At 46.9% G+C, this 27,190-nt stretch overlaps 1 protein-coding gene across 1 annotated transcript; it reads left to right on the top strand.

Moving 5' to 3' along the window:
- Nucleotides 1-81: 81 nt before the first annotated feature.
- On the top strand, nt 82-27,190 carry rad51d (RAD51 paralog D). Its single transcript, XM_073053699.1, has 10 exons — nt 82-316; nt 2,112-2,173; nt 5,003-5,121; nt 7,054-7,135; nt 8,983-9,117; nt 15,654-15,749; nt 17,531-17,621; nt 22,282-22,352; nt 23,713-23,871; nt 24,690-27,190. Exons 1-10 carry the CDS (start codon nt 235-237, stop codon nt 24,783-24,785), a joined length of 993 nt encoding a protein of 330 aa, XP_072909800.1. The 5' UTR covers nt 82-234; the 3' UTR covers nt 24,786-27,190.

Genomic DNA, 27,190 nt, shown 5'->3' with positions numbered 1-27,190 from the left:
TTTGTTACTTTTCTGGCGGGAAGATGAGCCAAGCGGAGGGGCAGCGTTTAGAAATAAGCGAGAGTTCGGGTGGGGGGGGGGGGGGAATCTGGGCCCGACAGTTGAGTTGCTAGGCATCTGAGGCCCACTCGGCTGCGCACACCCTTTGCCCCCACTTCCACTCACCCCGTTTGAGTTCGTGCACTCGCAGCCGCAGACCCGGGGCGCTCGGAGTCCCATAACCGCCCTCCCACCATGGTGATCCTCAGAGAGGGCATCTGTCCCGGAGCCACCGCCCACCTCATCCAGGCTTTAAAGGAGCAGAACGTGAAGACAGGTATGGAGTGGATTGCCGCTGACTTGCCCTGCTAGCCCTTGGGTGGGCATACTCATAAAGACAAGCGCTTTTCACGCTTCAGGTGGCGTCAGCGGGCATTATCGCCAATTGTAATGTTGTCCGGCGGCCTCATGTGGAGGCAGTATACACCACAACTTGTACATCACACCAACAAAAATACATTCCCGTGCAAGCTGAATCTCGCCTATTTTTTTAAATTTGAAGGAATTCAGTTGGACACCTGTGGGATTGGACTGGGTCCCAGATTTTGTAATCCCATGCCTCATAAATTATCTCGTGCTACTCAAATGCACTGCTGGAATAGTTTCTTGGCTTATTTATCCAACATCTCAAAAGTTTTACAGCAGGCAATATATTTTCATATCAGAATTGTTACTATTTCATCTCTCCCCCCCCCCCCAAATAAGCCTATGGTTATGTAGTCTTTACCACTGTTTCCCACCATTCAGAATGTTACCTGAGTCATGGGTGTTAGGTATGGATCTGGGGAGGAAATCGGGCGTTCTTACCCTTTGTGGCAAATATGTAACTCCACATCCATTGACCCTTTAACACGCTCTGAAATGGCCTAGCAAGCCACTTGGTTCAAGAGCTGTAAGGATGGACACTAAGTGTAAATTAAAAAAAATATGATTCACTATAAGCCCCAACCTATCAATGACCGCATTTTGTTTATTTCCTCTGCTCCCTGCCCCCATTTGTCTTCAACTTTACTATATGTTTCATTCGTAACTTTTTCTTCAGCTTTGGTGAAAAATCATTAGCTTGAAACGCTGAGCAACACACACACAATGCTGGAGGAACGCGGCAGGTCCGACAACATTCGTGGAAATGAACAAACATTCAGGCAGAGGCCAGGCTTGAAACACTAACTCTTTCTCTCTGGATACCACGTGATCAGCTGTGGATTTTCAGCATCTATAAGAATTTTGCTTTTGGACATTGCGAATCTTAGATGCCGTTTAGTAAGGACACCGAACCATAAGATTGTCCTGTGGTCTCTAGGGAGTAAATATTAAACTTCTAGCACTGCTGTTAACTGTTGAGTTTAGTTACATTGATTAATGTTGGGGAACAGAGGTGGTTGCTAACACATAATGAAACCTCAGAAATGCATCAAACCGTGCCTGGGAATGCTAGCCCTCTTAACGGTCCCTGTCACATTAGTGGACAAAGCAGAGATGATCTTTCCCATTGTCTTGGCATGACTTTAATACCAAGCTCCTTGGGATGTTATCTTCCAGTAAAGAGGCTGTATCATTGCCTCCACTATTTCCATCTGGAGCTCAAAGAGATAGTGTAAACTCCGGGACCCAATCTGTGTTTTGGGAATTGAACACTAATTTGTGCCGAACATTGTGTGGCGCGTGGCCAAGTGGTTAAGATGTTGGACTAGCTATCTGAAGGTCGTGAGTTCGAGCCCCAGTCGAGGCAGCATGTTGTGTCCTTGAGTAAGGCACTTAACCACACATTGCTCCAGCTCCAGTCCACCCAGCTGAAAATGGGTACCGGCAAAATGCTGGGGGTTAACCTCATGATAGACTAGCATCCTATCCAGGGGGGTCTCGTACTCTCAGTCACTTCATACAACGGAACCCGGCTTAAGCACTGGCCTGATGAGCTCATGATGGGACAGACTTTTAACTTGTACTAAACGTAGGCTGAAGGCTACCTTTGATTTGTCACAAATAAAGGCACAGGATTAGAATTATTGTCATCCTCAGACCCCTGTGCTGAGAGTTAAATTCTAATAATGCTCTTCAATCTGTTTCAGTGGTGAACTTAGTGACTGCAGACATTGAAGACCTGGCACAGAAATGTTCCATTTCGTACAAGGTAACCGCCTCTAGTGTTGCTTCTACTGTCTTGGCCGCCTGAGGGCAGACTTGGTGTGTTAAGCTGCTGTTGCAGTGATGGTTCAAAGGGAATTATTGTTTAATTAATGAATGGTGCTGCAGGGCCCCATTTCTTGTCTCAACACGCTGGCGGAATTCAGCCAGTCAGGCAGCTTCAATGGAGGGGAGTACGACTGATGTTTTGGGCCCAAAAGGTTGACAATTTATTCTGCTCTGTAGATGCTGCCTGACTTGCTGAGTTCCAACAGCATGTTATGTGTTGCTCAAGATTTCCAGCATATCCAGTTTACGACGACAAATTAACCTGCTAACCGGTACGTCTTTGGCCTATTGGACGAAACAGGAAAACCAGAAAAATCCCATGCATTCCACGTACAAACTCCTTACAGATGATACTGGAATTGAACTCCGAACTCTGATACCCCGAGCTGTACTAGCCTAGCACTAACCGCTATGCTACCGTGACCTGCTGCGTTCCTCCAGCATTTGGGATGTGTTAATCTACAGAATCTCTTACGTTTACCATTTCTTGTCTTAAATGGCATGTTAGGGGGAGGGTGAAATGAGGGAGCAGCTAATGACCGATGGCGGCTCTCCCAACTTAGAGGAGTACACAGCATCAGTGACCAGCTACATCAGAAAGTACATTGATGATGTTACTCTGTCCAAGACCATCACTACACGTGCCAACCAGAAGCCATGGATGACCGCGGAGGTGCGTGCGCTGCTGAGGTCCTGCGACTCCGCCTTCAGAGCAGGCGACAAGGCAGCTTTAACAACAGCAAGGGCCAAACTGTCCCGAGCCATCAGAGGGGCAAAGCGTGCACATGCCCAGCTAATCCACAGTCACTTCCAGGACAGCTGAGAAGATCATTGGGGTCTCTCTTCCCGCCATCACGGACATTTACACTACATGCTGCATCCGCAAAGGAAACAGCATTATGAAGAACCCCATGCACCCCTCATACAATCTCTTCTCCCTCCTGCCGTCTGGGAAAAGGCTCCGAAGCATTTGGACTCTCACAACCAGACTGTGTAACAGTTTCTTCCCCCAAACTATCAGACTCCTCAGTACCCGAAGCCTGGACTGACACCTTGCCCTACTGTCCTGTTTATTATTTATTGTAATGCCGGTACTGTTTTTGTGCACTTTATGCAGTCCAGTGTAGGTCTGTAGTCTAGTGTAGCTTTCTCTGTTTTTTATTACGTAGTTCAGTCTAGTTTTTGTGCTGTGTCATGTAAACCATGGTCCTGAAAAACGTCGTCTCATTTTTACTATGCACTGTACCAGCAGTTATGGTCGAAATGACAATAGAAGTTGACTTGACTGGACATTGTTGGTAGAACTGGCATGTATTGCCCCAGCACTGCTCCGTTTGGGCTTTAGCTTCAAGGAGCTCACTGGGTCTTTTCGGAAGGCAGTGAGTAATCAGCCTTGTTAATATGGAACTCAGCTTTGGGTCAGGTTGAGAAAGGGCAGAAACTTTCCTTCTCTCAAGGACTAGTCAGCTTATTTCCTGACACTCCAAGTTTGCAGTCAGTTTGACAGTTACTGGCTTTTCTATCTGCTGGCTTGAAATCCTTAAACTCTGCTGGTTAGATTGAGTCTGTGTTCCTGGGGGACTATTTGTGTATACTCACTAGGATGAGGCAACTCACCCTCTCCCAAGTTTCAGACTTCTGTCTCATTAGGTAGTTGGTGCTTTTTCTTCCTCTCTACCCTCTTCCCCCTCACCCCTCCTCTCTCCCCCTCCCCACCTCCCTCTCCCCTCCTCTCCCCACGCCCTCTTCCCACCTCCCTCTTACCCCTCCACTCTCCCCTCTCTCCCTCCTCTCCCCCTCTCCTCCCCTCTTTCCCCCTCCCCCTCACCCTTATCTCTCCCCTCTCTTTCTCCACCTCTTTCTCCCCCTCCCTCTCTTTCTCCCCCTCCCTCTCTTTCTTCCCCTCCCTCTCTTTCTCCCCCCTCTCTTTCTCCCCCCTCTCTTTCTCCCCCCTCTCTTTCTCCCCCCTCTCTTTCTCCCCCCTCTCTTTCTCCCCCTCCCTCTCTTCCCCCCTCCCTTCCCCCCCTTCCCCCTCCCTCTCTTTCTCCCCCTCCCTTTCCCCCTCCCTCCCTTTCCCCCTCCCTCTCTTTCCCCCTCCCTCTCTTTCTCCCCCTTTCCCCCCTCCCTTTCCCCCTCCCTCTCTTCCCCCCTCTCTTCCCCCTCTCTTTCTCCCCCCTCTCTTTCTCCCCCCTCTCTTTCTCCCCCCTCTCTTTCTCCCCCTCCCTCTCTTTCCCCTCCCTCTCCCCCTCTCCACACCTCCCTCTCCCCCTCTCCACACCTCCCTCTCCCCCTCTCCACACCTCCCTCTTACCCCTCCTCTCCCTCTCTCACCCCTCCTCTCCTCTCCCCCTCCCTTCCCACCCTCCCCTGTTCCTTGAGGCTTTGGTTCACTCCAGGGTTTATTTCCCCCGGTTCTCCACAGCGCTCTCCTACCCCAAGCAAGTGCTCCTTTGTTCCTCACCACTCTCCTACCCCAAGCAGGTGCCCAGCTCTGCCTGCAGTCAGGACAGCACCACCGGGATTTGTCCATCACGATCTAAGTTTGCAGGAACAAAGGTGAGGCCGATCCTTCCAACCCTTTCCCCACCCAGAGCAGAATGTCTGTGGTAGCCTGTTCACCTTCATCAGATAACTCGCCATGGATCAGGGATGCTTGTTACTAGCTCCTGCCTTCACCTATTCTCCCAGAGGTTGCTCCTGTATTTATAATGTTGCATCTCATCTACCCCTTCAGTTGATTTACACTCAGTTTCTCCTCTGTTTGCAGACGTTGATGGCTGTGAGGCGTGTGTTACTTGCTCAGTATTCGCCATTCCCTTCGAACGGTGCGGATCTCTACGAGGAGCTGCTGGGCTCCACAGCCATCCTGTCTACAGGAATCCCCAGGTAGGGGCTGCCCAGATCGTCTGCTGTGCCTTGAAGGAGAGTTGCCTTGTACGTCACAGAAGTAAACAGGAGGAGTTGGCCACCTGCTCCTGAAGCCTCAGAAGGGAGGGATGTCCACTTAGGACAGAGTTGAGAAGGAATTCCTTTAACCAGAGGCTGGTGGCTCTGTGGAATTCATTGCCACGACAGCTGTGGAGGCCAAATCATTGAGTATATTTAAAGTGAGGGGTGATAGGTTCTTAGTTAGTCAAGGCATCAAAGGTTACAGGGAGAAGGCAGGAGAATGGGGTTGAGAGGGAAAATAAATCGGCCATAATGAAATGGCAGAACAGACTCACTGGGCTGAATGGCCTAATTCTGTTCCCATGCCTTATGTTCAAGTGCCTTGCCTATTTAATTGTCTAAATTCCTCTTAAACATAGAAACTGTCTGATCCCACTGTCTCCTATGGCAGCATTTTCCAGAGATCAACCACTCCCAGTGCAAAATGAACTAACCTCTAAGGGTCTCTTTAATGATTTTACCTCTTAATTTGAAATCATTTGGGTTTGATACCTCCACAGTGGGGGGGAAAAAAAGACATTTTGGCCATCTACCCTATCTGTGCCTCTCATAATCTTGTGCAGTTCTGTGAGGTCACATCTCAGCCTCCTGTACTCAGGGAACATGAGAAAATACAAAAAACTGAGGTGCAAAACCTTGTGCAGGATTACTTAAAGGTTAATTTGCAGGTTGAGTCTGTGGTGAGGAAGGCAAATACAATGGACTGGAATATTAAAGCAAGGATGTAATGCTGAGGTTTTATAAAGCACTGGTGAGGCCTCACTTGGAGAATTGTACTCAGTTTTGGACCATTCATCTTAGCAAGGATGTGCTGAAACTGGAGAAGTTTCAAAGGAGGTTCACGAAAATGATTCCAGGTTTGAATGGCTTGTCATACGAAGAGTGTTTGATGGCTGTAGGCCTGTATTCACTGGAATTCAGAAGAATGAGGGGTGACCTTATTGAAACCTATCAAATGGTGAAAGGCCTTGATAGAGTGGGTATGGAGAGGATAGGGCCAGAGGACACAGACTCAGGGATTTCGTTGCCACAGGGCAGCTGAGGAGGCCAAGTCATTGGGTATATTTAAGACAAAGCTTGATGAATACTTGATGGGTCAGGGCATGAAGGGAGGCAGGAGATTGCGGCTGAGGGGGGAAATGGATCAGCCATGTTGATTTGATGGTCCAAATGGCATGATTTTGCTCCTATATCTTATGGTCTAAATAGATTGAGTGAATCTGCTGTATTGGGTGAAACAGACTCGATGGCCCAAATGGCCTATTTCTGCTCCTATGTATTATGGTCTAATTCAAAGTTCAAAGGACATTTTTTATCAAAGTATGTATACATTTTACAACCTTGAGATGTGTCTCCTGATAGGCAGCCACAAAACAAAGAAACCCAAAAGAACCCATAAAAAAAAGAGAAGACTGTCGAACACCCAATATGCAGAAAGAGAGAAAGAAAACATATCTTGCAAACAATAAACGCAATTGGAGTTTGGAGCTGAAGTTCACAAAGAGAGTCCGTCCCCAGACACTTAGTTAAGCGCAGAGCGTAACAGCCTCACTGCTGTCTCCAGATAACATGGAAAGAAATGGGCAAGATGTAGGCAGTGGTTGCATCTTCTGATGTCGTTGGGTTGCCTGAAATCCTGGGGTACCTGGTGTCTACGCAGGAGCCACTGTGTCCACACAGGAATGGGATTGACGGTGTGTTATGCTGGCAGATCGCCTGGGCCGGTGGCAATGTTTAGGGACGCAGGGAAGTTTGGTAAGGATGCCAGTAGTCACTCAGCTCACCTGTCTTGAGGTGGTGCTGCTGCATTGTTACTGCCCTCACCAGATCATTGACCTTTTACCGGCGGTTTCTGCCTCCTCTTTGCAGCCTGGACAAGTTGCTGGATACGGGCCTTTACACAGGAGAGCTGACAGAATTCGTAGGAGGGCCAGGCAGCGGAAAGACTCAGGTAAGAACACTGAATTTTTGCAGCTTCTGGAGTTACTGTCCTTATGGATTACCTACATTTAAACAAGAATAGGTCCAATCATTCATTATCCCGGAGCTGTGAACACACCTCGCCAAACCCAGCAGAGTTAAGTTCAACTGAGCTGACTGGCAAGTTTGAAATTAGTGGCACAAGAATCCAAATGAACTCATTCTCCTTATGTTCTAATGTTCTGACCAGTCACAATTCATTTGCCTCAGTCACTCCTATCGATAACCTCTGATTTTTTTTCTCTTTAAGCACGCACTTACTATATTTAATCCAAGGAGTGCTCAAGCTATGGTGTGTATGTCCTGAGGACTTGCAAAATATCTGGGATGGACATGGGAGAAATTATACAGTAGATCAGTTTAATTTTGATCATATTCCAAACCTCTGTGAATTTACCTTTAATCTGGCTGATTAATGTAGGTGAAGTAATGATGTTGTTATTTTGTGTTTTGAAATACTGATCAAACTTTTGACAATTGAAATTAAGGCAACCTGCAACAATAAACTGTGGCCTGCACTAGGAAGTAAAGAATAAACGCCATATTGAAGAACAAACTTTGAACAGGCTGCTTCTCTGTTATCCCAGCTTAGCTGTGTGAATCAAGAAGTACAATTTTAGTAATTAAAATGTAAAATGTTATGAAGTTGACGAAGTACTATGGAATTTGCAGCAAGGCAAGGCTTATGACAATGTCCAGGCAAGAAGAGTTTACAGATAGTGTGCATTCAGACTAGGAAGAAGTCTTTGATAAACATAGCTTCCCTTTGAACAACAGGGGGCCAGAGCCATTGGACATAGCAAGACAAGACGAGGATGCTGGTGAATGTCGGTAGCTTGGGTGGAGGCGTTTGATGTTGGCTGTTAGCTTGCAGATGTTTCATCACTAGTCGAGGTGACATCCTCAGTGCGCAGTTATTGGTGTTTCTCTCTGGGAGTGCTCATTTTTATATAGGCTTCCGTTCGCTTACCTGGGTCCTGATTGGCTACCACTTCAGTTGACCTTTGAACTGTATTGGCTTGCGATACTTTGGCTGGGGCCCCGCGGAGGTTCTGGCGCAGGCAGGCAAGAAGCAGGCACGAGAATTTTTAAAAGCGTGGTTCTCTTCTGATAACTCCATAAGTAATCATGTCGAAATAGACGCCATCTACGAATCGCAAAGAGCCATTGGTATCCCAGCATGCTAAGCCGTAGTTCCCACCATTGCTGACTGAACAGGGCCCTGGTGTTTCCCTGCAGTGAGCCGGGTAATCAGCAAGATTGTGAATTCCTGTGAGTAGCGATGTGGCCCACTTGTAATGAACCCATAGAAAGCCTTTTGGATTTTTGATCTGTACAACTTCATCTCCAGGAATCAAGATGGAAGCAGATGCGGCAATTTTTGGACATTCAAAGTCATCGAACCACGTGAACAGGCAGTGAATGAAGGGATAGAGATCTCGTGCAGATGAAATGAGTTTAAATTTATATCGTGGTCAGCACAGCCGAAGAGCTTGTCCATTAGCTGTGCCTTTCTATGCTCTAGGTGCCAGGGAGTAAATGGGGGGGTTTAGATGGGAGAGGAATTAATTTTGCCACCCATAGCTATTGCAGGGAACTCCCAGTCCATTCCTGCCCTGTAATCACTGACCTCAAACTCTAGATGGATGGATGAAACCAACTGTGTCAGTGTAGTTTGTACTTACCGCCCCCAACATGGTGGCGAAGATGGTCCTGCCTCGCCTGCTCCTTCCTCGGGATTTTTATTTATTGCTGTTAATGTTGGTGTGTTGGGGCAGGGACAGACGAGTTTCAGCTCTGCTCTAAATTGTGTTGAAGGTGTGCCTCGGCCTGGCCACGAGCATCGCGTGTGAGCTGAAGCAGAAGGTCCTGTACATCGACACGACGGGAGGACTGAGCGGCTGCCGCCTCCTGCAGCTGATCCAGAGCCAAGCTGACCGCATGGAGGAGCAGGTAGGGGTCAGACCAGCTCCCAGGTCGTCATGGCCGCTCGCTCCTGTCTGTTTCAAAGCAACAACCAGGACGTGGAGGGAAGAGGTTTATCATGAGATTGCCTGGATTAGAGGACACGTGGTATAAGGAAAGACTGGATAAAGATGGGTTGTTTCTGTTGGATCTCAGTTATTTTCAATCCCTGGGTTCTTTTGGGAGATCAGGAATGAGCGAGAAACTTTGCTTCATGATCGTCTATTTTAAAGTTTGAATAAGGTGTTATGAACCCCATAACTGGGTCACTTACCAGCAAAAATAGAGAGGTCCCCTGAAGTCTGATGGTACTATTTTTAAACGTTTTTATTTATAAAGGGGCACAAAAGTAAGGTTAATACAAACATTCAGATAATATACGTCGTCAATACTCAATCTAAAGCGCGGGTATAGTAGTAATCAACAATAAGAAGTAGCTCTATCGTTTGTCTAGGGGTAAAACTATTGTCCGATGGAAATATAAAAGTCTCGCCAGTTCATGAAGGCTTTTAGCCGTTTGAGGGACCGCTGGGTGTTCACAGGTTGGAGAGAGAAAATAAACTTGCCAGCCTATTGGACTCAAAGCGTTGAATCGGGAACGTGAGTTCCCCGTTGTCAGTTCGGAATCCTTTTCGGGGTTATCAGCTATGCGTGTCCCAAGCTAGGGGAACCGAATCACACGTGGCTCCCGAACAGCTTCCCGTCCTTATGGGAGCGATGAGCGATGGTGTCTCCGTCTGGTGCGTCGCTGGGATACTGCCTCCTGCAGTCTCCTTTTTATCATGACCGGCAGATTTGAAAATGTCAATCAAGGTAGGGTGATACAATCCCCACCCCACATTGCCCGAGGGTGTCCATGTCCCTGATAGCTGGCACATACTATAGAGTTGCAATTCACACAGGTGCCTCTAAGAACAATGGTCAAATCCGTTGCATTGTCTCTCATTTCCTGGGTCCAAGACCCGAATTAATAGCGATCTTGCGATTCTCCGGAAGGAGGGGGCTGCTCCCACACCCTTCGGCCCCTCAGAGCTGTGGTACATTCATAACACCCCCTTTCTTCAAAGCGTTTTCACCAGCGGTGAAACGAAGTAGTACAGAGTCTTACAGGATTTTAGAATCTAACACAATACACAAGCTTTCCGTTTCACTACAGAGCTATACAGTTATACATTTAATTCAGCATCTAAACAGGTAACGAGTACAGTGGGACTTCCTTTAATATTTTTTTTCTCTTGTACCTGACTAAAGGCCGGTAGCATCAGATTTCAACTTAACAGGCAGGTTCCAAGGGGGTTGTTTTTGTTATTCACATGCTTTGTCAAAATCCCGTACAGCCAGTTTTCCTATTTAAAATGGCGCCCCCATTAATCATCACCTTTTTTTCGGTGAGTTTCTATGGGAGGAACTCGAGTAGTTTGGCGGGGTAAACTCCCATCCGCCTTATTCATAGGAGTTATCGTATCAACACTGGATCCCAGACCTAATTCATTCCTACCCAATTCTTTAGTTTTAAGCAAGTTGCTATTTTTCTCTTCAGGACCCGTCATGCTTTTAGTTTCCAATTTAAGATCTGCAAGCGATCCCGCTTTGTTCAGACAGCATGTCAAGTGCTGCCTGTTCACACCACACCCTTGAATAACAATAGCTTGTGGGGCCCCGGCAGCTCCCGGCTTACTCTGTAAGTGAGCTGCAAGGTTTAAAGTTTTTTCATTCGATTTGGGAACTACAAACTTTCCGTTCCCTTCAATAATAATGTTTATCCCCCCATGGTCGAGTTCCACTTTAAGGTTCACCACCCCTTCGTGTACAAACACCTGGGAACCCTCCCTTCCCCCAATTACCAGGGTTAACCCTGTCTTCACTGAACCCAGTCTATCTGACCCAAAAGGACGGCCGTCTCGTTCAGCTGAATCAGATACCTCAGAACTTTTCTGAGCTCCGTGACTAGGTTCGGAACCACATGCATCCCCATCCTGGACACTCTCAAACGGGACATTGACCTCTTCCAGGCTTTCAATACCCGTACCTTTTTCAAATTCCAAATTCCCTTGCTCCTCCCAGCTACTCTCTGGGCAACTCCCTTCCGGAGTAAACTAACCCCGCGGGCTGAAACAACCTCGTCTGCCAACCCAGCAGACCTCTCCAAGGTAGTGGCATCCTTTTCATCTAGGACTACCCTCATCTCATTATCGGGAACACCTTGATAACTCTCAACTTCTTCAAACAGGGCTGCCACCCCTGACAGATCATCCATGTCCAACTCTGGACCTTTTAACAGCTTTTTCCGTTTCTCATCTTTATTTCCTACCTCTAGGACCTTTCTCTTCGCTAAGGGCAGATCTATCTCCTCTCCCTTACCCCCTTTCACGTTACTATTCCTCGTTTTACCACCCTCTAAACCCTCGTGGCACAGGGTCGGTAAAGATGTCTCGGCCAAATCAAAACTGGCCAATTTTAAACTGCTCCCGTTCTCAGCTGCCGATCTCAACAGGCTGCGAGTGACCGCGCATGCGGTATAGCTCGGGGACTCTATGGGCGGGGCCTCAACACGCGGGTCATAGTCATGGTTGACCAAATCCTGCTCCCAGCTAAATCGTTCCCAGGGAGGACGTCCACGTCAGTTCTCGGGAATTCTGATGGCACCCCTATTTCAACTGATCCATACACCAGCTCACAATCCAAAATGACCCTACGTAAGGACACCATTTCTAGATAGATAGATAGATACTTTATTCATCCCCATGGGGAAATTCAACTTTTTTCCAATGTCCCATACACTTGTTGTAGCAAAACTAATTACATACAATACTTAACTCAGTAAAAAATATGATATGCATCTAAATCACTATCTCAAAAAGCATTAATAATAGCTTTTAAAAAGTTCTTAAGTCCTGGCGGTAGAATTGTAAAGCCTAATGGCATTGGGGAGTATTGACCTCTTCATCCTGTCTGAGGAGCATTGCATCGATAGTAACCTGTCGCTGAAACTGCTTCTCTGTCTCTGGATGGTGCTATGTAGAGGATGTTCAGAGTTATCCATAATTGACCGTAGTCTACTCAGCGCCCTTCGCTCAGCTACCGATGTTAAACTCTCCAGTACTTTGCCCACGACAGAGCCCGCCTTCCTTACCAGCTTATTAAGACGTGAGGCGTCCCTCTTCTTAATGCTTCCTCCCCAACACGCCACCACAAAGAAGAGGGCGCTCTCCACAACTGACCTATAGAACATCTTCAGCATCTCACAACAGACATTGAATGACGCCAACCTATTTCTGTCCATTTTCCTATTCCTTTCAGGGCTACCTCGCCCGTCTGAGGTCCGAATTGTAATACGTTACAGCTAATTAATGATAGCTCCGCCCCCGTGTCTCTCCAAATCCATACGGGAATTGGTGGGTCCCCCTCCCTCACAGACACGGTTCCGTGTGACAGATAAATCTCAGACCCTCGCGCTCTCTGCTTACCCGGGACCCTCTTGCCGATTTTCTGATTACCACTGCACACCCAATAGGGACCGCTGCTTTCCCTTTTTCTGGCTCCTTTCTCGGAGCAAAGCACCTAGATGCAATATGTCCTCCCTTCCCACAATTAAAACAGGTCAAGCCCGGAAATCTCGGGCCACCTGGCCTTTCCCCCTCAACCTTACCACTAGCTCCTGGCGGGACCTCTGCCTCAGCCGGCGGACTTTCTTGGTTGTTCCCACGGTCTCTCGGGGTACTTTTATTCGAGGGAAACTTTGTCTTGTGGGTTAGGGCATATTCATCTGCGAACCTAGCAATTTCTGAGATGGACTTATTCGGCTTCTCATTCAAATACATCTGGATCTCCTCTGGAACACACCCTTTTAATCCTCAATCAGAAATAACTCCCTGATATGCCCATAATCCTCGTCCACCTGTTCCGTGGTGCACCAACGGTCCAAGAGCACACCCTTCTCATGGGCTAGCTCGGTATACGTTTGATTCCACCCTTTCCGTAAATTTCTGAACCTTTGTCTATAAGCTTCAGGTACCAGCTCGTAACTCCGGAGAATGGCCTCCTTTACTTTGGCATAATTCTCCGCTTCCCCCCTCCTCGATGGACAACGCCGCATATGCTCGTTGTGCCTTCCCTTTTAACACACTTTGTAACAACGCCACCCACTGCTCTTTGGGCCACTTCTGATTTACTGCCACCTTTTCAAAAAGCAAGAAATAACTATCAACATCCGACTCTTCGAATGGAGGTACTACCCTCAACTCCCGACTAACATTAAACCTCTCCTCTCGATCTAACCCTTGATCTCTTCGCTCTTTCCTTAACTTCTCCATCTCCAAGTCATGTTTCCTCTGTTTTTCTGCCTCCTCATACTCTCTCTCCTCAGCTCTTTCTTTCCCTTTCTCAGCTGCTTCCAGCTCCTTTAGCTGGAGCTCATGAACCCGTTTCACCTCTAATTCCTTTAGTTGGAACGCCTGCTCCCTTTCTCTCTCAGCCCTTTCCTTCTCCTTCTCAGCTGCTTCCAGCTGCTTTACTTTAAATTCATGTTCCAACCTTAATTTCTCCAACTCTAACTGATCCGTCCCACTCGCTAGTACCTTTTCAGGGATATTTTCCAAATCCTCAGCTGCAAACACCTTCTTCCCAATGTAATACTGAGTTATGACCCTTCGCACTTCCCGCTTTTTCATTGATGACCTCACCTCTGTGAGGCTTAACCCCTTCGCCAGATTTACCAAGTCTAATTTTGTAGCCGCCTCTAGCGCCCCCAGAGTCGGGTTTTCCATAAATTCATCCACGTCCATCTTTGCTGGTTTCCCGTCTGGCTACCCGCGTACCAGATCCAAATTTTTTGACTTACAAACCCAATTCACTGACCTCCCAATTTGGTATCAAATCTCGAGACGAGGCCCCACGTTGTTATGAACCCCATAACTGGGTCACTTACCAGCAAAGATAGAGAGGTCCGCTGAAGTCTGATGGTACTATTTTTAAACTTTTTTAATTATAAAGGGGCACAAAAGTAAGGTTAATACAAACATTCAGATAATATACGTCGTCAATACTCAATCTAAAGTGCGGGTATAGTAATAATCAACAATAAGAAGTAGCTCTATCGTTTGTCTACGGGTAAAACTATTGTCCGATGGAAATATAAAAGTCTCGCCAGTTCATGAAGGCTTTTAGCCGTTTAAGGGACCGCTGGGTGTTCACGGGTTGGAGAGAGAAAATAAACTTGCCAGCCTTTTGGACTCAAAGCGTTGAATCGGGAACGTGAGTTCCCCGTTGTCAGTTCGGAATCCTTTTCGGGGTTATCAGCTATGCGTGTCCCAAGCTAGGGGAACCGAATCACATGTGGCTCCCGAACAGCTTCCCGTCCTTATGGGAGCGATGAGCGATGGTGTCTCCGTCTGGTGCGTCGCTGGGATACTGCCTCCTGCAGTCTCCTTTTTATCATGACCGGCAGATTTGAAAATGTCAATCAAGGTAGGGTGATACAATCCCCACCCCACATTGCCCGAGGGTGTCCATGTCCCTGATAGCTGGCACGTACTATAGAGTTGCAATTCACACAGGTGTCTCTAAGAACAATGGTCAAATCCGTTGCATTGTCTCTCATTTCCTGGGTCCAAGACCCAAATTAATAGTGATCTTGTGATTCTCCGGAAGGAGGGGGCTGGTCCCGCACCCTTCGGCCCCTCAGAGCTGTGGTACATTCATAACAAAGGTAACAAGGCAGATGAGAGATGAGAAGATGAAGAGATTGAATTTAAAAATCTTTGAAAAATCAATCACCTTTATACTTGAGATAACAGAAATTCTTCAGATATAGACAATCAGTTAATGGGCTACATAATTAAAACAAACTATAACATCTGTATAATGTGCTAATATTAGCCAATTAAAAATGAAAAGTTATTTGTAACTGTTACACTGCCTTCTGCCGGTGAGTGGGGATGAACTACCACACACTGTGAAAAATACATGAGTTTGTTAAAAATACAATTAAAAAGAATCTATGATATAAAACTACAATTTTAGTCCTGAATTAATTCAGCTAATATCTTATAAAGAGTATAAAAAAACAACCCAATTCCAACATGCCCCTTGTGGCTCAGAGGCTTTGGGGAGGCCCATTGGAAGTTCATAAAATTGTGAGCGGCGTAGGCAGACAATATAGTTTTCGTAGGGTCTGCATTTAAAGTGAGAGGGGAGTTCAAGGGAGATGTGTGAGGCAGAGCGTGGTGAGCGCTTGCAGTGGATGGTGGGGCCAGGAATGAGAGACGTTTAAGAAATTCTTGCGTAGGTGCATGAATATGCAGGGAGTGGAGGGATAGGAGCCATATGTGGGCTGAAGGGATGAGGTATTGTTCGACTGGTTAGTTTGTCACCTTGTTGGCTGAAAAGCCTGTCCCTGTGCTTTACCGTGAAACATTTTGAGATATCAAGAATCTTTATGAACGTGGAACTCTATTTATTTTGACTTCCCTACCTGGCTTCTCCGCCATCCTCCTTTCTGACACTTTCACTCCTTTATTGTACAGAGCGAGGCTCTCCAGAGGATCGAGGTGATTCGCGTGTTTGAGGTGCACTGCCTCCTGGATGTGCTGCAGGAGCTCAGGGCAAACTCCATGCGCCAGGTGAGAGCTGGGAGAGGGCTAGGTGGCTACGAATACTGATCTACCTCCACCCTGCTGGACACTGTCTTCTTTATTTATTTGCTTTTCGGTACTGTGCGGTGAAGGCCTGCCCGGCCCTTTGAGCCACATCATCCCAGCAACCCCACAACCCTGATTAACCCTTACCTAACCATGGGTTACCATGACCAGTTAACCTACCCAGTACATCTTTGGACTTGTGGAAGGAAACTGGAGCACCAGGGAAAACCCACACATTCAATAGGAGTACACAGACTCCTTACAGAATGGTACTGGAATTGAGCTCCAAAGTCCAGAACAAACCCAGCTCTAATAGCGTCTTGCTAGCTGCTACGATCCTGTGGCACCCTTCACTCCCTTCCCATTCCCCCGCCCGACCCCAGTCCTATTCACAAGCCTGATCCCAGTCCTGGTCCGACCCCAGTCCCGTTCCCCCGCGGTCCGACCCCAGTCCCGTTCCCCCGCGGTCCGACCCCAGTCCCGTTCCCCCGCGGTCCGACCCCAGTCCCGTCCCCCGCGGCCCGAACCCAGTCCCATTTACCTGCCGCAGGAAAATGGAAAGACCTAGTGCAGCCTTTTGAACTGTCTTCTCCTCCACTGTCCTCATCCTTCCTCTTATTCAGTGTTGGCAAATTATCTATAAGAAGCATTAGAGAGGGTCCAGAGGAGTTGACAAGAATGCTCCCAGGAATGAAAGGGTTAATGTATGAAGAGCGTTTGATGGCTCTGGCCCTGTACTGGCTGCAGTTTACAAGTATGAAAGGGGATCACAGTGAAATCTACTGAATATTGAAAGAACTGGATATGGAGCAGATGTTTCCGTTAGCGGGAGAGTCTATGACCAGAGGTCACAACCTCAGAATAGGATGTTCCTTTAGAACTGAAGTGAGGAGGAATTTCTTCAGCCTGAGTGTAGTGAATACGTGGACAGCTATGGAGGCCAAATCCATATGGAGGTGTATTTAAGGTGGAGGTTGATAGGTTCTTGATTAGTAGTGGTGTCAGAGATTGTGGGGAGAAGGTAGAAAATGGGTTGACAGGGAATAATAAATCAGCCATGATTGAATGGTAGAGAAGAGTTTAAGGTCACAGTTTAAGGATAAAGGGGAAGCCTTCTAGGACCGAGATGAGGAAAAACTTCTTCACACAGTGAGTGGTGAATCTGTGGAATTCTCTGCCACAGGAAACAGTTGAGGCCAGTTCATTGGCTATATTTAAGAGGAAGTTAGATATGGCCCTTGTGGCTAAAGGGATCGGGGGTATGGAGAGAAAGCAGGTATAGGGTTCTGAGTTGAATGTTCAGCCATGATCATACTGGATGGCGGTGCAGGCTCGAAGGGCCAAAGGGCCTAGTCCTGCACATATTTTCTATGTTTTCTATGTTAAGAGCTGATGGGCAGAATGGCCTCAGGAAGGCAATATCCATCATTAAGGGCTCCAGCTTCCAGGCCATGCCCTCTTCCCTATACTGCCATCAGGCAGAAGGTACAGGACCCTAAAGATTCAACAACAGCTTCTTCCCTTCTTGAACTGTCCTGAAAACCCTAATTCTACTCAGACAACATTTCCCTCAGCTTGTACTGATGTAATTAAGTTTGACTTTTTTCTTTGTAATATAAACTCTGTATAATTTATGTTAATAGAAGATTCTGTTTGCTGTGTACTGTGGTGTTGCTGCAAAAAGCTAATTTTCATGATGTACAGTTGTGTGCCCGTGACAGTGAACTCGAAATTGAATGGCGGGGTTGATCCTGTTTCTGCAGGTGGCTGGCGCCCACAGCTCATTGAAGGCGATCGTAGTGGACTCCATCACAGCAGTGCTCTCCCCCATCCTGGGTGGCCATCAGATAGAAGGTGAGAGGTTTTGTGAGGTCTAACACTAATGGAGCTGGCTCTTTCCAGCATCAAAGAAGTGATTGAGAGATTCTGGTTTAGGATACCACGCTGCGATTGGTGCCTGCCTCTTCCTGGCGCTCTTCGGCGGAGGCTGGGGGGGGCGCATGGTTGGGCAGGGTGGAGGGAGAGGCAGTCAAGGGACCCTTTTATGAAGGTGGGTTCTGTGGACTAGCCTTCTACTAAAAAGGGGTATAAAAATTAGAGATAAAAAGGTTGTGGAGACTTGAAATCAAGTGAAAAATTAAAAAAAAATGCAGAAAGTGCTGAAATAATTGTGGTGCTGAGTTATTGGCATGAAATGTTACTCAGTTTCCATGACTTTTGAGTATTTCTGCCATTCTCATTAATTCATGAGGGGCACAGACGGGGCAAACTCACACAGTCTTTCTCCCCACGGTAGGGGAATTAAGATCTAGAGGGTGTAGGGTTAAGGTGGCTTCCTACCCAATGTTCCTACCGCTGTTGTTTAGGGCAACAATGAAGGTCCTCCATCTCTGTCTGTTCTTGGCCATAACGGCAGTGTTCAGGGCTTCCTTCATCATGCTAGTAGCTTCCTCTCAGTTTTCACTACTGTCAGCCATGCAGGTCCCAGGCGGAGGCTCACGAATACTGTCATACTGGGATGTAGAAATATTTCTCATTGCTGTTTCTGAAGCAGTTTTGTTTGACCAGTCAGGATTGTGGCACTGAGCTGAGCCCTTGAACCTGGAGGACCGGTGGACCACTCTTAGTGTGGCCTCTGCCCTTTGACCTGCTTGGCATGGGTGACCCTACCAAGAGCCAAAGCACAAAGCCCTGACTCCAGCCAACGTAACTCTCCAGGTTGTTGAGGCACACAAGCCTCCACACCACGACAAGATTGTGGTCCTCTTGGAGGAGGATTAAGGTGAGAGGGAAGAAATTTCAAAAGTGACCTGAGGGATAATTTTTTCATGCTGACTGTGTGCTGTCAGAAAAAGTGGCTAAGGCAGGTTCAATAACAACATTTAAATAAAATATGTATGCATATGTATAGGAAAGAATTAGAGGGATATGGGCCAAATGGGGACAACGAGCACTGGATGGGTATCTTGGTTAACCTGGTTGATTTGGGCCAAAGGGCTTGTGACTGTGCTGTATGATTCTAGTAGAGAGCACCTTGGCTGGAGAACTTTTAAACTGCAGCTCGGTCTTGCAAGGGCAAACCCAATCACATAAAGGAGAGATTTGGGATTGCTCTGAACCACCACTGTCTCGATGGGCCAAGCAGCCTCCTATGTCATAACCATGAGGAAGTCTGCAATTGCTGGAAATCCAATGTAACACACTCAAAATGCTGGAGGAACTCAGTAGGACAGGCAGCAGCTATGGAAATGAGTAAACAGTTGGCGTTTCAGGCCGAGACCGTTCTTCCAGACTGAAAACAAAGTGGGAAGACGCCAGAATAGAGGGGTGTGTGGGAGGGGAAGGAGGCTAGCTCGAGGCGATAGGTGAAGCCAGGTGGGTAGGGAAGGTCAAGGGCTGGGGAAGAGGGAATCTGATAGGACAGCAACGGTTTGGAAGAGTTGGGATGCCAGAAATTCGAGAGTGTCGGGGGGCAAAAGTGATTGTAGTTGCGATTACTAAGGAGAATGTGCTTGAGGAGCTGAAAGGTTTGAAGGTAGGTGAGTCACCTGGACTAGCTGGATTATACCCTGGGGTTCTGAAAGAGGTAGCTGAAAAGATTTTTGAGGTACTAGTAGGGATGTTTCAGGAATCATTCGATTCTGGGATGGTTCTGGAGTACTGGAAAATCACAAATGTCATCCACTTTCTAAGAAGTGTGGGAGCAAAAGACAGGAAATTATAGATCAGTTAGCCAGACTTCAGAGTTTGGGAAGATGTTGGAGTCCATTATTAAAGATGAGGTTTCAGGATATTTGTAGACACATGGGCCAAAATCAGCATGGTTTCCTTAAGAGGAAATTTTGCAATTTGTAGACCATATCCTGACTACTGTGTAGAATCCTCTTATCCCTGTAGTTTCTTAACTTTAGCCATGAAGATTTTATACAGTGCCTTCCGATCCTATGTCACCTCTTTTTAAAGATTTGATTTCATTTTTTTTCCCAACAGAGCCAGTCCTCCTCCTCCTCCTCCTCTGCCTATCTGCCTATTCTTTCAATAGATTGTGCCACCTTGGATATTAAGCTCACAGCTACAATCGTCCTTCGGGCATGAATCCATGATACCCACAACGTCATACCTGCGCTACAAGATCACCTACCTTATTTTTTATACTGTGCACATTCAAATATAACACCTTCAGTCCTGTATTTGTCACCCTTTTCAACTTTGTCCCCCTTTTATGCCACAACCTGTACCAATGACTGCAGTTTTGCCCTATCATCTGCCTGTCCCTCCTGACAGTCTCACTATACACTACCTCTGCTCATAAACCAACACCCCCATCACTCTGCTTCCCATCTCCCTGCCAAATTTGTTGAAACCCTCCCCAAGAGCTCGAGCAAACCTGCCGGCAAGGATATTGGTCCCCCTCGGGTTCAGGTGTAGCCCATCCCTTTTGTACAGGTCGTACCTTCCCCAGAAGAAATCCCAATGATCCATAAATCTGAAGCCCTGTCCCCTGCACCAGTTCCTCAGGAAGCTGACGGGTGTGGTGGAGGAGACGGAGTGGTCAGCCGCAGGAAAATCCTGCAGACCCACTGTCCTGTGATGGTCTGGTCTGGTGACTTACTGTGTTGGATTAGTAGTTCAGATACAGATCACTCCCTCCTATGGCAGAGGTCCGATAATTCATCAATGGCACCAGGAAAATGAAAAGAGAAAATGCTGGAAACAATCGGTATTTGTGAAAAGCAAAATATCGTTAGCGTTTCTGGTCTGATGACCTTCGTTGTAAGCAGATAAATGGGGAGAAAAAGCAAGTTTGTTTTCCATAGCAGAGTGAGTAGGGGAGGGATAGATGGGTAGAACAAAGGAAATGCCTCCGATAGGTTGAGACCAAATACGTTGATCTGACAATAAGAAGCAGAATATGTATCATTGTCTGTTATGCTTTCTGACAACAGGGCTGCGGTCCGTGTCAGGCAGGCTGGGCTATGCTATTACAGAGATCTCTGATCAGATCACAGCTGGGTGACAAGCAGTTACCTTGCCCTTCCTTTGGGATAGTCAACACTGTTGTTGTGTGAACAAAGTTACTGGAGAAAAATTCTGGTAGATACAAAGCAGTTTCTTTATTCGACAAGACAAGGTACAGCAGGCATCATACAGAGATGCTTTTGGTGGATAGGTCTACTAGCCCAACGTAGGGCTCGATAGTTTATGTGCCAAACATCAAAGGACAATTCCATATTTACAATGTGTGGACAATGCTTTCTTTGAAACTACGTACAATGTTTACACCTCCTGATTCATGTCCAGACCACAGACACCCAAATGAATTTTAATCAGCATTGTCTGGTCTAGGATTCACTGCCTTTAGGAACCCATTGTTCAGAGCTGCACTCCAAATTAAATCCACAATACATATTCAGAAGTGAAGGCTAGCAGCCAAAGTCAATTGTATATGTCTTAAACCTAAAAAAATCACTCTCACAAGCACTGAAAACGATCCTAAATTCAGAATATTGCAACTTTCAGTTCTATTTTCTGCAGGGATCTGTTCTGGGATCCCTCCTCTTTGTGATTTTTGTAAATGACCTGGATGGAGAAGTAGAAGGGTGGGTTAGTAAATTTGCTGATGACACAAAGGTTCGGGGTGTTGTGGATAGTCTGGAGGGTTGTCAGAGGTTACATCGGGACATCGATAGGATACAGAACTGGACTGAGAAGTGGCAGATGGATTTCAACCCAGATATTTGAAGATGGGATATAACAAATGGTAAGACACTTAGCAGTGTGGAAGATCTGAGAGATCTTGGGGTCTGTGTTGATAGGACACTCAAAGCTGCTGCACAGGTTGACAGTGTTGTTAAGAAGGTGTATGGTGTGTTGGCCTTTATCAGCTGTGGGATTGAGTTCAAGAACCGTGAGGTAATTTTACAGTTATATAAGACCTTGGAGTACTGTGTTCAGTTCTGGTCACCTCACTACAGGAAGGATGTGGATACTATAGAGAGAGTGCAGAGGAGATTTACAACGATGTTGCCTGGATTGGAGAGCGTATCTTGTGAGAATAAGCTGAGCGTACTTGGCCTTTTCTCCTTGGAGCAATGGAGGGTGAGAGGTGACCTGATTGAAGTGTATAAGATGATGAGAGGCATTGATCGTGCGGATAGCCAGAGGCTTTTTCCCAGGGCTGAAATGGCTAACACGAGGGGGCAGAGTTTTAAGGTGCTTGGAAATAGGTACCGAGGGGATATCAGGGGTAAGTTATTCACACAGAGAGTGGTGGGTGAGTGGAATGCACTGCTGGCAGTGCTGGAAGCGGATACAGTCGGGTCTTTTAAGAGCCTCTTAGATAGGTACATGGAACTCAGAAAAATAGAGGGCTATGCGCTAGGGAAATTCTAGGCCGTGTCTAGGGTAGGTTACATGGCCAGTACAATATTGTGGGCTGTAATGTGCTGTAGATTTCTATTCTGTGTTCGACGGTCATGCCTGGTGTGTGTGTCTCTTGGATTCTGTTCGATAGGTATGGCCCTCATGATGCAGCTTGCAAGGGAACTGAAGACATTAGCCAGAGAACTGGCCATCGCCGTCATTGTGAGTACAGAAACCATCCCACACGTGATGTGGTCACTTCTCATTAATGGTTGGCTGAATCAGCGAGCATGACGCGGCTGTGCTTTGATTATCACTGTAGTGGCATAGCAGATGTTCCTGGGATGAGAGAAGTCATTTATCTGCAGTTGAAAAACTTAGATCGTTCTCTGTGTCTCTGAATAAGGGAAAATTTGCACTGACTTTTAAATGAGAAATTCTTTCTAGCAACGGGTGAATCAAAGGACAGTTTTGAAATAATTGTGAAAGAGGCTGAGATATGTTCAAAAGTATTTTTTTTTATGCAACCGGTAATTATGACCCAAAAAGTACCACTGCAGATTCAAAGCAACATTAAAAGATAAATTAGGCTCTCTACTTGAAAAGTGAACATAAATGTGGGAGCACAAAGAGAAGGGAAAGGGGACTAATTGGGAAGCTCTTTGCAAGAACTGCTGGAACTGGCCTACCTGTTAATTCAGTGATATTGCACCCTCCCATTCTTGTCTTTTGAGGTTTGTTCTTCAGTTTTAATCCTGGGTGCCATGTGCAAGCTTTTGTGGGAGAAGAGTCTAAATTTAATTTAAATTAAAGCCTTGGATTTAAGTAGTAGCTTGTATAACTAAGGGATTTCCTGAAGCATCAAACGTAAATGAAATATTTCAGAGTGCAGCCTCTACGGTGATGATAGATTTCAGCCACCCTTCGGTTATCCTCTTCTGGAAGGTTCTCTGTTGGCTGTGGAATGCTGTGCATGTTCTAAAGTTGTAGAATATTTTTTTCTTTTGCTTAATGCCAACTGCTGTCTGCCAGCAGTGGCTGGATAATAGCAGACAATTAAATTATTTTATTGAGATACAGCATGGAATAGGCCCGTCTGGCCCTTTGCTCCACGCCACCCAGCACTCCCCTGATTTAACCCTAGGCCTATTACAGTGGACAATTTACAGTGACCAATTAACCTACCAATTCATACGTCTGTGAACTATGGGAGGAAACCGGAGCACCCGGAGGAAACCCATGCGGTCACGGGGAAAACGTACAGGCAGTGGTGAGAATTGTACTGTACTGTAAAGGAGTGTGCTAACCACTGTGCTGTGTGCTGCCCTAGTTATAGCTAACTGTTTTCTGCCATTGCTAACCCCTCCGATTTTGAACTTGGGGGAGTTGGTCGGGGCTGAGATCTCTAGGACATATCAGACATCATGTAAAGCAGAACAGAAACTGGCACAAATTGTGCACCTTCTCATCTGAACGAGTAGGTCGGCCACTCACTGGTAGTTCGATGCTTATTCAGCAAAGTTTGACAAAAGCCTCTCAGGCAAAAAGCCAGTTGACTCCAGTGACCTTTCTCATTGGCCAGGTGACGAACTACTTGGTCCGGGACACAGGTGGAGGTGTGAAACCGGCCCTGGGGTGCTCCTGGAGTTATGTCCCCAACGTCCGAGTACTCCTCCGGCGTGGATCTGACTCAGCCGGCCCTGCAGGGGGCAGTGCAACGATACTGAAATCATCCAGGCAGGTGGGTGGCAATGACCCAAGACCCAAGGCCACACATCGTGCCTGAGTGACCACCACTGCACCTTCTCTGTGCCCTGGGAGACCGGCCCACAAAATGGATCACAAATTCTTCCCCCACTCCCTCACGCCCTCTCTTTCTAAAATGCCATTTGGGCCTGGCACTTACATATAATTGGCATAGTCTCCTTTCCTTTTGCTCTTGTGAGCCCGTGCTCAGGGCTGTCAGTTGACTAGCCACTTAATTTAAGCTAAGAAGCTTGGGGAAAGGTGAGGCACAGAAATTCCATGTGGGAAATAGTTTTGTCTACAGGGTATGTTGAATGGGGAAGCTGATCATAATGTTGCTGTTTTTTAAAAGCTTCCATTGTTTCCATAGGGACCAAACTTGCCAACATTCTCCCATTTTACCTTATTTGGAAATTAATTTAGATGGGAGTACAGCGGCGTTGATGGTCATCTCTGCGCTGAGTACATTGGTAGAGGGACTTGCACTCACAACTGACACGGTGCAGTGTTGGGGGGGGTGGTGGGGGTGTAGGTGAGGATAGATTTGAGGTTCCCTGAGGTTACAGCGCATCCGGGGCAGCTGACAGAGCATCACCCCTGCCATCCATTGATCTGCCTCCCCTTCACTAATTTGTATCTGGGATTGCCTTCCATCTTTTCCCCTGCGGTGAGGGAGTTGCCCCTCCCCCCCCCCCCAGAGGAGGCATGTGCAGGTAATGCTCCAGGTGTGGGCCCAGCTCCAGAATCCTCTGCCAGTTCTGTCTCGCTCCCTCCCAGTCATTTCAAGCCTTGATCTTGTATTTCTGATTTCAGCCAACCAGGCTCAGTGTGGGATTTGACATCACTTCCCTTGGGACCCTGGGCAGCCGAGCCGAGCCTTCTCAACCCTCCACTGGTGACCTTCCTTGACAACACATAGTAACGTTTGCATAGAGCTCTGTAACTGCGTACGAACACTGTGACTTCAATGAGAAGAAGGTAAGAGCTGTTTAATGAAGATTGGGCCTTTACCTTCTCTCATTACAAGACCTGGTGCGATTGAGTGGGTGTCATAGCCCTTGGCTATTGGCCATACTTCATGGAGCTTCAAGAACATTGGTTCCCTCCTTGCTATGAGCCTGTGGAGAGATCCAGCAGCGTGTGGCTGGAGATTCCGACTGTAGGCGTTGACAGGCAGGTGCACTCAAGGTTTCCAGGAAGAGCGGCTGGCCGAAAGTACATCTTGCAGCTTGTTAATCATTCTCAGTGTGTGGTTTTACAGAGCTGGAGCTCATGTGCGGTCTGAGGCTGCCAGGAGTGGACAGCCGTGATGCATTAAACAACGCGATGGTTTTTTACATTACTTCAGGAATGCAGCAGAACTTGAGAGGAAACATTTCACAACCAGCATGCCTTGCCCTTGGGGAAAGTGCTGGGCAGCCTTATCTCTGTGTTTTGTGATAGTCAAAGAACCTCCAGCATTTTCTGTTTTCATTCCTGTTCATTAGCCCTGCCAGGTCCAGTGGACCTTGGCAGTGCCTGTCACCTCCCGCACATTGACCTTTCTCTCCTGAGCAGAGGCTGGCCAGGAACTCAGAGCAGTGCAATTCCCGTACTTGGACGGGAGAGCCACAGTGATGATGCGGAGATTGCGATGGTGACAGATCCATACGCCGAGGGAGAGCTGCATCTCCATCATAAGATGAAAGTGCCTTATTGTTATGTGGCGGTAACAATATCTAACATTTACTGCATCTGTAGAGCTGAAATGCAAATAAATAGTGTTGTTAATATCAGTGTCTGCTAACAAACAACCTGCTTTCAGTGTTTCAGATAAAAGGAAAGCTTATATAAATCTCAGGGTAAGATGAGACTGGAGGCTCATGGTCTTCAACCTGTTTGAAAGAGCCTGAAACTTCAACCCCTATCCCCTTGTGAGAATTCCTTCCTGATTGGGGCAGTATGGTAGCATAACGTTTTACAGTAAAGGGGACCCGGGTTCAATTCCCATCGCTGCCTGTAAGGAGTTGGCACATTCTCCCCGTGACCATGTGGGTTTTCTCCGGGTGTTCTGGTTTCCTCCCACAGTCCAAAAATCTATTGTTTCAATTGGTTTTTGTAAAAATTATTCCTGTTTAGGCTGGGATTAAATTGGGGGATTGTTGGGCGGAGTGGCCAGAAGGGTTTACTCCATGCTGTATCTCAGTCAGTAAATAAACCAGGGGATTAAGTTTGTAGCAATGGGTAATCCTCACATTACACTCTCCTCCCCCTTCTGACCCCTGCCACGTTTTCACCAGCCACCAGCTCCACTTCTGATGCTAAGTGGTCAGTCCTCAGGAAAAGCCTCGCCTTTGTTCGCCTGCGTTTCGTCTAACCGAGACCCAGACTGAGTTTGTATTCAGTTATGTCATTTTGTGCCCGTGTTGCGAAGTGGAGGAGAGTGGTCCCAACATTACAGGCAAGTAATTTTCTTTCTGAGCAGCTCCCTGGGGAAGTGCAGCTGAACTGGCCAAGAGCAAACCAACAGCAGTGCAATTTGAGTGAGGTCAGTGGTTCCATTGGATTGTATCCCAGACACTCATTTAATATCTTTTTTGGCATGGGGTTCTCTGCATAGATTGTCCTTAATCTGATGCCATGATTTGCCTTCCTTGATTACCTCCCCTGGACATTGGGGTGGTGTCCCTGAGATATCAGAATGCTGCTTCTATTCGTGTAGACTGACTCAGTTCCATCAACATCTGGCCACAACCCAGCTCTTTGTAAATATGGTTCCTTGCTAGAATACACCAGTATGTTAACCACTAGACTCCCCTGCTTCCTCCCCAGGCCTCAGTCAGCGAGACTATACTCTGTCAGTAAACCGTTGGCCAGTATTTGCACACCAGTGTTGTGACCTCGCAGTGTAGCGTGTGCAGACGGCGAATCTCATGAGCAGCAACTGTGGCTTGGTGCGGATGCAGAACGCAGTACTGAGCCACTAGGTGATAGGTTAAGCCGCTCTCTGAATACCTGAAGCATAAAACCAGGACTACTGACATTGCGTGATAAAGAGACCGTGCCATATTTCATATTATACTGGCCTCTATGTAAAACCATAAGCCATAGGAGGAGAATTAGGCCATTCAGCCCATCGAGTCTCTACCTGAATTGGATCATGGCAGATTTATTTTCCCTTTTAACCCTGTTCGGCTTTCTCCCCATAATCAAGGACCTACAAATTTTTAATTTGTGTATATTTACAAAATACAATTAAGTTGGTCAGTAAAACTACTGAAAATATTTTCTTTGTACTTTTGTCAGTTAAATAAAGGTTCACGTGAATTAACATA

This window comes from Hemitrygon akajei, chromosome 8 (genome assembly GCF_048418815.1).
Source record: "Hemitrygon akajei chromosome 8, sHemAka1.3, whole genome shotgun sequence".
Taxonomy (NCBI): domain Eukaryota; kingdom Metazoa; phylum Chordata; class Chondrichthyes; order Myliobatiformes; family Dasyatidae; genus Hemitrygon; species Hemitrygon akajei.
The sequence above is the reverse complement of the archived record's forward strand: the minus strand, read 5'-3'. Positions and strand labels throughout refer to the sequence as shown.